Genomic DNA, 14,153 nt, shown 5'->3' with positions numbered 1-14,153 from the left:
ATTTTGAGACACTTATGTTGAGACAATAAGCAAAAGAAATGCTTAAGGCAGTATAAGTATTTTAGAGAAAGTATCTATAGCCTTTTTGTACTACACAAATATTATTGTAGTGGAAATAAATATATAGTAAACCCGAAGTTTACAAAATATTTGGCATGAACCAGTTAGACCATTTTGGTTCAGTAATGATGCGAAAAGATACATAAAGATTTAGTGAATATTCATTGAAGAACTAGAAGATTCTTGCGAATGATTTCACATATGTTGCTTGCTCATAAGATAAAATGGTAATACGGTTTTCACCAGCCAAATAAAGTAATTGACATGAATAAAGGAGATGTTAGTGCACTGATCACCCACTATGCATCTTTATAATACCGTTGAATCCACTTCATAAAGTCTCTCACGACTATAGAAAATCATTGGATAAGTGTTAAACATTTTGAGCAACACTTATTCGCATCAAGCCAACAAGTAATCATTGGTTCTCCCCGTCATTGGTATTGGGTTAGAAATCAACCATTTTCCATCAAAGAATGTTGGATGTGCGATATACATTCCATTTGCTCCACCATAAAGCTTTAATTAAGATGGATTCTCAAATGAGGTTGGAATTATATGTTGGATATGAATCTTCATTGATACTTAAGAATCCATAGTCATCCCTGAAGGATATAAGTAAGGCTCGATTTGAATGCTAAAAGTGAATTAGCATTTCCAACATAAAGGGGAGAAGATAAACAGCTGAAAAAGAAAATAAGTTGATATGAGTTATCGTTGATCCTCAGACTAAATAAAATGTAAAATACAAGTCCAAAAGATAATTCAATTATAGTGCTTAGTAAAGCAGTTGCCAGACAAATTTACTGACCCCAAATAAATATAGTGATCGAGTCACATATACCAGCTGTAAATGCTCCAATAAGAATAGATGTTCTATAAGAACAATATCAAACTGCAAGTCACGCCTGAAGCGTGGTAGACATGTGGTTCCAAATATAAGAATCCTCACAAATGAAAAGGAGCATAAATTAATAATGGTCACGAGGAAATAAAGTTTTTGAATGATCTCCAGAAGAGACATTAAACATAACTGAAAGAAATTCAGGTACCTGAGACAATGAAGAGATCTCAATAAGTTATGTCATGTATAGAATAAAATGCAACGAATAGACAAATCGACGTCGATGATATTTATGCATGCAAAATAGCAGTTGATATGATAAATGAGAAAGAGGATCATGAAAAAAAGTCTATTGAAAAGTGTACACAAAGAGATGATTGGCCAAATAAAAAAGAAGCAATAGACAAAGATAAAAACTCTTGTGAAGAGTGAAGTTTTTGGACCAGTAGTCCAAGTAGTCCATACATTAGAAGGTGTAAAACAAGTGGGATAGAAATGAGTCGTTGCACCAAAGGAAGATCAATATGAAATTAATTGTGAAGAGACATAGTCTTAGGTGCAACTACTTTTATGTTCCTTATTAGTCTGACAATAAAGGAAGAACTTGAATTATACAACCCACTGGAAATTGATAGTTCCTAAGAGATAGAATCCCTAAAAGATAGAATCCCTGAAGGATTGATGATATCAAAATCATATTCGATCGAAATATGTTTATGGGATATATGAAATATTTGAAGTTAATAAATATATCTTTATATTTATCAAGAGATTATAGATCAATAGAATCATTGATTTGAATATAATCAAAAACTCCTAAAGAGTTATAGAAAATTATATTTTGGAAGAAATCTCTTGACAATACAATATTGTCTTTATGTATTCCAAATCGGAGATCTAAAATTAGATGTTATCATAAAGATCCTTGAAGGATTTTATTTAAGATGCTCATATATGTTTGGTCTTGAAGTACCATATTTAAAGTGTTATTGAGCAAATTACTAATCTTTTTCATAACCAAAAGATGTAATTTCATATGACAAGAAAGAAAGTCATAATAGTAACTTTCATAGTTACGAATGAGTTATTCGTACGTACGAGACGAATGTCTAGACGATTGTATGTAAGAAGTTTGGTTTGAAGTCCAAATAGACCAAGAAAATATTGTCTATATCAAATAAGAATTGTGGACCAGAAATCTATAGACCTTGAATACTCTAATGGAAAGAGTATTACAATATTCTCAATTTCAAAAGGAGATTTCTCTGATTGGAATGCATATCCTGAAGATATTGCTTTCCGGAGAAGAAATGTGAAATATGTGTGGTTGTACTCTTTTCCCTCATCATGGCTTTTATCCCACTGGGTTTTTTCATGACAAGGTTTTAACGAGGCAACAAAGAACACACAAAAGATAGACACCCAAAGAGAATGTTACAATTTGGGAGATGAAAATCTATCATTGTTCTAAAGTTTTGGAAATAAAAAGAATCCAAGAAATGGTCAGATCATGAAGACTCATGTACCACTGAAGAATGGCGAAGTTCGTTTCCTACAAGTTCGTTCGAGTAAATATTTGGTTGTTTCATTCACCAAAACGCTACCCCTGCTACTTTCAAGAAGCTCACTCATCTTATTGAACTACGTTGTCTCAAAGATCTCGACGCATGTACACATGAGGGGAAGTCATTGCACGCTGCACTCTTTTTCCTTTAACCATGATTTTTTCTATTGGGTTTTCCTGATGAAGTTTTTAATAAGGCAGCATCTTACGCGCATAATGGACATCAAGGGGAAGTGTTATGAATATTATGGTGATGTCATTATGACAAGTCTTAAATATACTTGTTCTCCAAGCTTTACTTGTTCTGCAAGTGGCTTTGTCCACAAGCTATTGTAATCCTATATAAAAAACTCATTACTCATGGAATAATACACATCAATTTCTCCTCTTCTCTTCTTACTTATAACAGAATCCAGGATTGCTTGCAATTTTGTTTATCTTCTCAAAAATCCAATGAAGGATTGCTTGCAATTTTGTTTATCTTCTCAAAAATCCATTTGCTTTCTTCTGTTCCTCTTTTTTTGTGCCCTCTTTCTTTCATCGTTTCGTAAATTAAGAAAATAATAAAACATTAGATAAAAAAAAAGGTGCTTTCAAGTCTATTTTTTGTTTGCTTTTTGATATTTGAGTCATTGAAAAAGAAAAAAAAAAAGAACCTAAAAAGGAAAAAGGTGTTGAAGAGTTAGCTATACAGAAATGGGATTATAAGAAATGACTAAGCTACAAACCTCTCTCGTCTTTCTTTCTACCTACAAAAACAAAACAACTTGGAGCTTCTAGAGATAACAGAAGAAGTGCCTTATTAGGGTATCCGAAAAAAAGAGGTGTCGCTGTAAAGGTTCTATTTCATCAGCTTTTTAAGCTCCCTGAGTTTGTCCTATTCAAGCTTGGAGTGCAACATGTTCTTGTGTCAGTAGTAGTCAGCTTCTTGGCTTCTTCTTCTTAAGTGTAAAAGAGCAGCTACAAAGTTTTCTCTAATTCATGAATTTCCTGCAGTTGGCAGATTTGCATAGGCATGGCACCTTGAATTCATCCGGCTCATCTGGATCAAACAAATAATCATATCTGCCAAACACACACACACCAACCAACCATGTCAGTCATATTTAGTAAATGAACCAAAATGCGTTAACTGTGTAAAGAGAGTAGTGATGTATATATTATACGTTAACTCCTCCCCAGTAGGTACGGTGGCCTTGGCAATCAGTACAATCCGACTTTCATCATCTCCTACGCTCATTATCCTTGCATAGCAATTTGGCATACACTGCATCACACCAAAACACAACACACCAATTAGTGTTTTTAGAGTCAAGTCTCTCTGTTCAATGAATTTACATGATTGATTTGCTTACCGAATGATTTATTAGTCTAGCGATATTCCCTTTTTCTGTAGCATCCACCACTACTTCCTCACTTATCTTAAACAGCTGCAACATATTCAAAACAAACATAAAGGTTTCAGAAATCTATACTCAAAAACTCATGTTAAGACTGTAGCCATAGAATTCAACTTACATAGCAATCCTTCCCTTCCCTACGATATCTTGCTTCCCTTAAGTCTGCAATGATTCCTCTCACTTGCTCCCCGCGGTATTCGAGAACCTGAACAGAAAAATACATTTCAACACTTCACACAACAGATGCAAGGAAACGAAGAGGTACTGTTATGTTGAGATGGCTCTCTGCCTACCATTTCTCCTTCTTGAATATTTCTTCTAGCGAAAAGACCCCATCCATGTATTCCCGATCGACCAAAGCACACCCGATCCATTTCAGTCCTCTGTCACAAGACATGAAACTCGTGACTAGATGATAATACAACAAGATACACGTACATAATCTCTTTCAAACTTTAATGTAAAAGCTTTACCTGCAAGTGGTGAAGCCGTTCCCTGAACGAGGAAAATGATTTGGGTTCTTCTGCCACATGCTACACAAATTATATTTAACCAAAAAAAAAAAGCTTCAGTCTTAAGGCATGCATTTTGCTTATTAGCAGCACTACAGAGAGCAAAATTCTTACCCTGAATGCATTCAGAGTTTGGATGGCTGCTGAAGGATGATGACGTGGTCCTCCTGTATGGTGAGGAATACCTTCTTCTTCACTCCTCTGTACAATCACAAGCACGCCGCACACACATAATGGATCAGCTCACTGAACAAACCTATGCATAAAGAGTTTTCCAAAGATTTACCTTCTTGCTATTAACCTTTCTTTTAAAAACTCGACAACGAGCACAAGAAAATGGATCAACTGGTACAGCCTCCTCTGGAGGGGGCTCTTCAACTTCTTCTCGGTTTGCTAAAATAAGCCTCGAACCTGTACTCTTCTTGTTTTGAGCAAGATTTTTGGCAGAGAAGACCCCTGATGGCGTTTGTATTATTAGCACAGTATCTGGATTCGGCTCCCTACACCCAGAAAAAAAAAAGTTAAACAACACAGGAACACCAAACTTATAAATCCAAAATCAGATTGCAACGACATTGCAGCAGAATATATATAAGACCATTTATTTACCTGTGAAAAGCACAATACGACACCATCTTTGTAATCTGTCGACCATTTTTCACCAAGCAGTGCAACTACATTCAAAAATGTGCATATATTATTACCAAACAAACTCATAGTATCTTAGAGAATTAAACGCAGAAGTCAGATAAAGTAAAAAAGTTGTTACCTCCATTCTATAGCCAGCTCGGGAGGCACACATGGCATGATAATAAGTAGAGCACTTGCAACACTGAGTGCATGACCCATGTATTTGCTTGCATATCACACAAATCTGGATTTTATTACAAAAAAGGAGAATAGTCTCTTGCTTTTTCAGTTTTGCATATAGGATAGGGACAAGTTACCATCAAATGAGAGTAATAACATATATAGTACCTTCACAAAATTACTTGATGGAATACTCAAAATCCCCAACGCTGGTTCCATTTTTTCATCACTCGCAAAACATACTTCAGGCTGAAACCAAGCACATGTCACGTGAACCCACAGTGTCTCCACATCAGTTGGCTTCAGTGCACCTCCTATTGATCAGCACACAAAAATCGGCAAAAAAGTTAGTTGACAGGCAACAATGCTACAAATTCTCTTTATAAGTAATATGCATAGGTGCCACTAGTTGTAACAGTAAACTAAGAAGACCGTGTTAAGTATGCGTGAACAAATAAGAAACGACATGCCTTTTACAGGACAGAGTATGCGTGAACAAATAAGAAACGACATGCCTTTTACAGGACAGAGGCAACACTCTCGTTTGATCTCAGGTGTCTCGCAGGCTTTGCAGACCCATGATGTGAAGTCACGAACGTTTCTCGTTCCATAGCATTCCTGATGCACAGCAATCTGACATCTGAGAAAAGAGAAAGAAGACATCATTTTCAATGGTATTAGATCATGTTTCACAAGTCCTATAATTTCCATCTAATATTACAAGAAAACAACTATCAAATCATGCTTTTCACCAATAATATATGATTTTTATGAAAAGCTTAGAGCAACTATGCATTTTAGAACAGTACCTGTTGCAGATAATGATCTTGTTGTAATCCCAATCTTCAACCCATCTGCATACTGCACATCGCTCCGTTGTCCACTTCACGTTGACCGGCTCATACTTCTCTGCCAATGGTGAAAGAACAAGCCAACATTAACAACGCATAACGAAAGCATAAACCTTTTGCTAAGTTCTGAGATCCGATTTGCTTAATACCTCTAAGAAAGGAAAGCAACCTCTGCTTTCTCTGCTTTATAGAAGGTCGTTTAGGAGGTTTAGCTGCAGTAGCATTTGCGTGGAACTCTGCTAATTTCATCATCTGCATAGTGAACGAATATATGGCAGTCAAACTTTTATGTAATTGATAGGACAAGTACAAAAGAAAGAGAGGAAAATAAGCACAGACCCATTCTTCTAGAGGCAGCTTGGAGCTTTTAACTTTAACACTAGTCTTCCAATTTTTTGCTTTTGAACCAGTATGCCTTTCCCATTCACTAAGTGCTTTCCTTTCAGGTCCACAAGATCCACACTTACATACCACTCTGTAAATATACCAAAAATGGAGTAAGAATACTCTCTCTAAATCATTCAACATAGATACATAAAAGTCCGGAAAAATTGGAGAACAATGTGAAATAAAGATCACAGGAGAAATTAAGATCAGACTGTGTAAACTTACAAATGAAGGCTTGGAAAATAAATGCCTTCAACTCCGGTGCATACAACAATAACCTTGTCAGGAAGCACCATGGGGGAAGAACTGTTTTTGCCAGGTCTACCACCAGAAAACTCTCAACTTTAGAATTCGGTAATTCAATTGTTGTAAGAATTTAAAAAGTTGGAAGTAAATAGACCTACTTGGATTTTGAGTCTTGTTTCTCTGAATCTGATAGATCAAAGTTAAACTTTGCTCTGCATGTTGGACAATAGTAATCTGTTTCCCCCAAGTCCTTCAGGTTATTCCAAATGAGATCTGATGTCAGCACAAGCAAGCAACAGGGAACAAGATAACCTTGATAAAGAGCAACAACATGGACATGTACCTTAAAATGCTTATGTGATATCTGATCACACACTGCATGAATCCAGATTTTGCAACCATCACAACGCACCTGATTCACCGTTATGTAATCAAACAGTAAGATTGCAAGAAGAAAACATTAGGTGATTCTTGACCGCAATAGTATAACATGATTTGTATTGTATTTTTACCCAGCGCTGACTATCAGAATGATTCCATGTCTTTGTGCATATACCACAAACCTGTTTTGGTTTTGTCAACTGCAACAATAATTAGTTTTGAGCTCACTGAATTGAAACTGAATCAAGAAGGAGAATATAAGAAACTTTACGTACCCTTGAACAAGGTTTACACAATAACTGATCTCCGGGAAGCAGAGCTTTCATTTTCTTTGCCATCTTAAAAGAGAGAACCATTCCGCATCCTACACATGCTCTTGGATTTCTATATTTCTTCAACATGTCCTGCAAACAAATAAAGGAATAAGCTATACATGCTCGAAAAGGAACCCCAAGAAAAGAGAAACTTGCCTGGCTTGGAGCAACGTGATCAAGATATTGGCTCGAGCCTGCAGCTTCTTGAATCCATCCGTATACAGAATCATCAAACGGTTGGTTACCAGCGGCCATGTGGATATCCTGCATCAACTTCTCTGTGAATCCTTGGTCTGCCAAAAGAGCTTCTTCAAGTGCCATCTGAAAATCACCAGGGTTGCATCCACGCAGCTCAGACTGTTCTTGAAACCTAATTAAGAAAGTAAGTATTAAGCAAAATATCCACATGTAAAACAAACAACATATTTTTGTAAGATTATAGCGGGGACACACCTGTCTACATAATCCACAAATGGGAAGATCATGCCCCTTCTAACCCATGCATAGTCCTGTTACATAAATTAAAGTTAATAACAATCATAGAAGAAGAAGACAATATACACATTACCCTTTCATTCTCTGTCCCGGAGTGACCAAAGAACATGACACATGCAGCATCAGGTATACAAGACCGCAAAACAAGCTCCGGGGCTTGCGTCATTGGATCGATGATAATAGCAGGCCAAAACGGTTCGTTCTTCCCAGATTTACCCCAAACCAAATCACCAGCGTAAAAATCCTCAGGCCCATAAACACCTTCTTTCTTAGGACGTGCCTCCTCAAGCGTACTAGTGCGTGAGCTGCTCATATGCTTCCTCATGTCATTACTATACCTCACCATCGCTCCATCCGCATCCTCATCATCATCATCATGACACGGTGCACTACTATTATACTTATGGTTCCTAGGAATGAACTTAGGTTTGACTTTCTCCTTCCTGCATTCTTCACTCTCTTCCTCTCGCTCTTCTTCGCCACTACTCCTACTATCTTTCCTCCAATTCTCGAGAACCGAGTCGTTAAACCGAGAAGGAAGCACCTGAACTCTCCCCCTTGACGTCCTCACAAGCGGTGGCCGAGAAACACCAGCCGTACGATCCCTTCCACGGCCAGGATCAATAACTATCCTCTTAGACTTTGACTCAGGCTCAACGGGAGACGACACTTCCTTGCACCACAAAGCAGAGAACCCATTCTTCCCGTTGAGTTTCCCCGGAACTATCCCGGCGCCTATCTCTCCGAGAAGACTGAGAGGGTAATAGTAACTCGCCTTTCTCTTCTTCCGAGGAGGAGCCTCATTACTACGTCGTTTCAAACTCGGCATTCGTTTCAGTTTCCGTTTGATAATCATTCTTCTAGGAAGCCCCTTTCACGAAACCCTAATCTCGCCTCAAAAGTTCAGATATAGGTCGTTGATTGAACTAACACTAATCAAACAGAGACGCACCTTCCGAGATTGACCCACTGCCGCAGATCGCATTCAATTGCAGATGAATTGATTTTTTTTTGGTCAAGAAGAGAAGGGGGAGAGATCTGTTCTCGATAAAAAATCCTTACTTTATCTTTCTCTCTCTAGAAACTATAAGAACCCAGAAGAAAACAAGAATGCGTTGATTCCTTTTTCTTTGATTTGGATAAGGAAATTAAACGGAATGCTGAATCGAAAGACGAAAGACGAAAGCTTTTTCTTTTTTTTTTTTTTTGGCTCGGTGAGGAACTTTTAGAGAGAGAGCGTGACAGAGTTGTTAAGAGAGAGAAGACGACGACGACGAAGGGCAGAGAAGAAAATACTAAAAGATAAAAAAAAATATATATATATATATATATAAGAGATTGGTTTCGGACTTGAGACGTGTGCACATTACCGGAGAATCATGTAATTAGGCTAACTTGCGCGATTATGCCTTTCTTCCCTTCCTTGCTCGTTTTCTTGTCTTCTGGTTTATTAGAGTTTTTAGACCGATTCTCTCTTCGTGTTTTTCTTTTCTTTTCTTTTAGTTTGGTGTTTCATCCATTTTCTTTCAAATCAAACCTGTGTGTTCTTTTTATTTGATGTTCTTTTATTAGAACCTATAACAATCTCCAAGAACTATGGAACTGAAACTGAAACTGAAACTGGAAGTTACATGGTACGGTATTTAACTATACTGTACTCGCGAGCTCTTGTTTTGTCATAAAACTCAGTAACCTTTTTTATTTCTTTTTAAGTAAACTCCTCGTTTTCTTTTAGAAGATTTTTAATTAATAAAAAAAGTTCGACTTTTTTTTTGTTAGTATACTTTTCCTCGAACTCGTTACTCAACTTTGTTTCTTTTTAGTACGTGTTTTTGTTGTTCTTTATTGGGTTTCAAACCAGTTGGTCAAGAGAATCCAAGTCTTTTGGATCAAATTCGATGGATGATCTAAATCGGCCGGATGTGTAATTGTTCCGTTGCCCGATTGTTCTGGGTATTGATTGATATATCTTATATATTAAAACAGAAGTGACAATCTTGAATCCTGTGTGATTTTTTTTAAAAATAGACCTAATGAACATATTCTTATAAAGTCATATTACATTTAATCTCTAATCTTATCATCTAAATTTTGGGCATGCCAGAAATTTTTATTGAGCTATCAATAATTGAATTTAAACAATAGAAGATTCATTGAATTTATAGATAGTATAAATTAAATAGATATAATTTAATGTTAAAATAATATACCTCCATATGTTAATTATTTAAATATTTGTCGATGTTAACTTTTAAAATTATAAAGATTTTTTTTTAAATAAAAAAATCATATTATCTAACAATGATTAATCTTTACTAACTTAAACCAATGAAAATAAATTTTAAACTATATAGTTTATTTTAAAACTTAAACGAAAACTAAATGTTTAATTATATACTCGATAATATAAATCTATGAAGCGAAAATTTTATTTTTTAAAACATTTTCTAAATTTGTGAAATGTTACAATATCTTTGAATATGACAATAAAAAAATATTTTACTAATCTTTATATATAGTTACGATTTTAATAGTGAAATAATAATTCGAAAATATATATATAGAAGAAGATAGAAATACATGTGAAAGTTTGAAACAATTTATTCAATGAAAAAAATATACCGTAAACTTATTATGTTTTAAAAATTGATAGACACATATACATTATAATATATACCAATTTAGAATTGAAAATAAAATGTTTATATAAAAATAAATGAAAACAAAAATCCGTTCGGTTGTGCGGGTCGAGATCTAGTTTTAATTAAAATAACATTCGTTGGATGATTTGTGTGAAAAAAAACACTGGGGTTATTAATCTAAATACAGAGTAAAAACTAGTATGAGTAGTTTGAAAACGCCAAAAGAATGTTTTATTTTTGATAGTGATCACATGTCATGTGTTCACAGCATTTGTTATGTACTGCATATTTAGTATAAGCTCCATCCAAAACGCAGTAACACCAAAGGGAGTTAGTTATTGAGCAAGAAACATGTGCAATTGGTAAAGAAAAGAAGAGACACCAGTAAATGAGTGGTTGAGAAAAAAAAAAACTACGAGTGGTTGAAATCACTTTGGGAAATCACTTTGGGGATCCGTCCCAATTGTCTTGTTGATTTCTCTCTTATAAATTCAAATCGAATTCTAATTTGCAAGAGGATTATTAAACGAACTAGAACAAAATTTCTCTAAAATTAAATTCAAAAACTATCTGATTGGTGAGATGGCAAAAAACAAAAACTATCTGCTTGATTCAATAACTATCTGATTGGTGAGATGGCAAAAAAAAAACTATATGATTGGTGTTCCTTTATGATAAAAAGGAATAGAATGAAATTGCAAATTCTCTGAAACCTGTAAATAAGAAAGGAGTTAAAATCTAACTTGTTGCGGTGCTTACAAGCAAAGAAACATCAAATCACTTTTTACTTCACATTATCTAATAAATAATTATATAGAATTATAGATACATATATGTATATATGTATATATATATCTACATATCTAACCGCCATTACATGATGTAGCTACAATTTCTTTCCTTAAAAAGCTTATTTAGAGAATTCCTTAATATACAAAAACTAATTTGAATGCTTATATAACATTTTATGATCATACATATATAACAAAACAAAACTAGTTTCTAAGGAGATGGGTCTTGTCTCCTTTTTCTTCCTTTTGCTCACTCCCATCACCATTTTATTTGAAACGATTCTACTTCCTCTCCTCTGTTTTCGCAAACCTTCCTCGGATCCTCGGTTGGCTATCTGCCAGAGCTTTCCTACAAGCATACTAAAACCAAACAGGTTACTTTGAGTTAAAAAAAAAAAGAGATTACTTCTCAATTAGTTAGGGGTCTTCAAAACTTTTATTTTTTATAGCTAATTAAATGATTATGATAAGTACTCCTTCCGTTCCCGAAAGTAAGATTTTTAGATTTTTTTCTTGTTTCACAAAGATAGATTTTCTATATTGTTAAAGTATTTTTTTATATTTTTGAGAAACATTTATTGAGAATATTTGAATTGATTAAATTTTATTGGTGGAAAATTATTGGAAAGTGTATAATAAAGTAAAAAGTAAATTAAATTATAAACATTTATTAAATTCTCAATAAATCAATCAGAGATTCTTAATAAATCAATCAGAGGATGTTTAAGTGTTTTGTTTTGTATACCTTGATTTTGCGTCCGAAATTTCGCCTGCTCTTCTTGTTTCTGTATCGGGATAGCTTCTCACGTCGTTCCTCCGAAGTACAGCTCACAATAATCCTATGTAATGGAGATGGAACAAGACCAGTCCCGAGCTTCTGCTCATCAAGAAGATACACTCAAATCAGACTATTCATATACATCTAGACTCTAAAAAGGATTTAACAAAATAAAGGTTCACAGAATTGTTCGAACCTGTATGTCACCTTCACTAAAGGCTCGTCGCATCCCATAATCAGAACAGAAATCTAACTGAGCAAAATCAGGAAAGTTCTGAATCACAACAGCCTCCTGCTGTGCCTGTGACCAATCCATAGAGCTCAAATTCCCCGAGCTTACGCTCTTCTGCATATCCTGCTTCTCATTGCTAGCCGTCACCAGAGAGACGTTCTTGATGTCTAATACATCAGAGACGTTCTTGACATCTAACACATCAGAGATGTTCTTGATGTCTAGCACATCAGAGAACGAAGACTCCATAGCTGACTTCATCATGAGATCTTGCTCACATTCATAGAAAGCTTTGTCAAGAAGCTGCTGACCACTTTGTAACGATCCGAGATCGAGATCAGGAAGCTCACAAAGCCCTTGCGAAGAGTCTTCACCGCAAGAGATCATGGTTAAAGCAGCTGAGAGTGGATCAACGGCTAAGATTGGTTCTTCAAGAATTGGATCAGGAGCTTTGAACAGATCTCCTTCTTCCCCGATATCATACTCATGCATGTTTGATGACTCAGCAAAAGCGTTGTTCTGGAGAAAGTCACAATCACAAAGTAACATCAGAATCAAAGACCACAACACAAAACAGAACAGAACATAGTTCGAGACATTGAGACAGTAAAGTACGGATCTTTTTGTAAGTGGAAAGGGTATAGCGAATCTTTTAGTGGAGCCAATGAAACAAACCCATTTCTTTGTTAAGGGTTAAAGAACAAAGTCTTGAAGAACACGGAATCTCTCATGTTCCAGAAATTGTGGAATTTCATGTGAAAAAGAAACCACTCTCATAAAAAACAAAAAAAAAGGGTTTCTTTGGTTTTCCCGAGAAAACTATTTTTAATCTCTCACGGGCAAAAGAAAGAACTCGCTTTTTGCTGCACAAGAAGATTCTGTTTTATCAAAAAAGATTCTCCTTTTTCTTCTGTCCAAAGAACAAAAAAAGACCTAATTTTTTTCTACTCAACTTTCTCAGCAGCAGCCAAAACACACTTGTGGTGAGGTCAGCAGAACAAAAATATCTCATCAAGTGGCCACACAGCCACTTAACAGTTCACACCACAAGTTTTTTTTTTTTTTTGTCTCTGGAAAATTCAACTTCACTAGTAGACAAATTTGCTTTTCTCATCTTCTTGACACTTCAAAAGAGAGGAAGAAAGAAGTTGATAACATCAGAAAGACCAACCCCCTATCAGAATCTTCTGAGGAAAACACAAAATCTATAAATCAACTAAAGAAAAAAGAATAGTCATCACAAGTAAAAGAAGAAGACGAGCATTCAAAAGATGACGTAGAGAGTGAAAAAAAAAATGGAGAATCAAAATTCTAACCATTTCAGCATCTGAGAGCTTGTATGATTTGAAGAGGTCTTCAAATTGTTGAATATCTGGAGAACAGTTTTGCATGTAACGGAGCATTAACCCTGAATCTGCATACATTTTGTGTTCTTGCACTTTTGTCAGAGAAAGTTTTGGAAATAGGAAATGGGGTTTTCAGAGAAGAGTAGGAGAAGGTGAACATAAGAAAGCAGAGGCCAAAGTTGAGATTATTGAGAGGAAACCCTGAGAGAAAAAGTTTGGTACTTTGCTCTCCTCTTGCCCTTTTATTGACAGAGAGAGGCTTATTGCATTTATATTTGTATATTGGTGGCATTGTGGACACACTAGAGTTAAAAAAGCCCATTACAATTATTTTATTGAAAATATTTTTATTTTTATTTTTCAGCATAATAGAAAACAAACAAAAAGGTGTCCACAGAACATATAAATGTCTTTTGTTTAATGTTGTAATCTGCATTACTTTTAAGTTTTAAGTCATAACTGTTAACCATAGAGAAAAAGTTCTGACTTCTTCAGCAATA

The 14,153-nt window shown here is 35.2% G+C and overlaps 2 protein-coding genes across 5 annotated transcripts; both read right to left on the bottom strand.

Annotated features, from left to right (window-relative positions):
- Positions 1-3,020: 3,020 nt before the first annotated feature.
- Positions 3,021-9,159, bottom strand: LOC106418551 (histone-lysine N-methyltransferase ATX5-like). Of its 2 annotated transcripts, none has more exons than XM_013859275.3 (23): positions 7,938-9,159; positions 7,823-7,878; positions 7,526-7,739; positions 7,331-7,459; positions 7,187-7,255; positions 7,018-7,086; positions 6,833-6,924; positions 6,654-6,749; positions 6,381-6,516; positions 6,191-6,293; positions 6,000-6,099; positions 5,706-5,830; positions 5,359-5,504; positions 5,150-5,254; positions 4,990-5,054; positions 4,667-4,880; positions 4,495-4,581; positions 4,342-4,401; positions 4,162-4,251; positions 3,987-4,073; positions 3,824-3,898; positions 3,635-3,735; positions 3,021-3,533 (listed from the first exon to the last, which is right to left on the bottom strand). In XM_013859275.3, exons 1-23 carry the CDS (start codon positions 8,718-8,720, stop codon positions 3,443-3,445), a joined length of 3,093 nt encoding a protein of 1,030 aa, XP_013714729.2. In that variant the 5' UTR covers positions 8,721-9,159; the 3' UTR covers positions 3,021-3,442. The 2 variants fall into 2 exon arrangements, with proteins under 2 accessions (XP_013714729.2, XP_013714730.2); XM_013859276.3 differs by having other exon boundaries at positions 7,187-7,237.
- A 2,230-nt stretch (positions 9,160-11,389) lies between these two features.
- On the bottom strand, positions 11,390-13,925 carry LOC106416437 (putative zinc finger protein CONSTANS-LIKE 11). Of its 3 annotated transcripts, none has more exons than XM_013857316.3 (4): positions 13,624-13,925; positions 12,272-12,826; positions 12,043-12,174; positions 11,390-11,657 (listed from the first exon to the last, which is right to left on the bottom strand). In XM_013857316.3, the coding sequence occupies exons 1-4, from the start codon at positions 13,729-13,731 to the stop codon at positions 11,580-11,582; spliced, it is 873 nt and encodes a 290-aa protein (XP_013712770.1). In that variant the 5' UTR covers positions 13,732-13,925; the 3' UTR covers positions 11,390-11,579. The 3 variants fall into 3 exon arrangements, with proteins under 3 accessions (XP_013712770.1, XP_013712771.1, XP_013712772.1); XM_013857317.3 differs by having other exon boundaries at positions 11,390-11,646; positions 13,624-13,905; XM_013857318.3 differs by lacking the exon at positions 13,624-13,925 and adding an exon at positions 12,923-13,251.
- Positions 13,926-14,153: the final 228 nt, after the last annotated feature.

The sequence above is a fragment of the Brassica napus genome, chromosome C9 (assembly GCF_020379485.1).
Source record: "Brassica napus cultivar Da-Ae chromosome C9, Da-Ae, whole genome shotgun sequence".
NCBI lineage: Eukaryota > Viridiplantae > Streptophyta > Magnoliopsida > Brassicales > Brassicaceae > Brassica > Brassica napus.
This window is presented reverse-complemented; position numbering and strand designations above follow the sequence as displayed.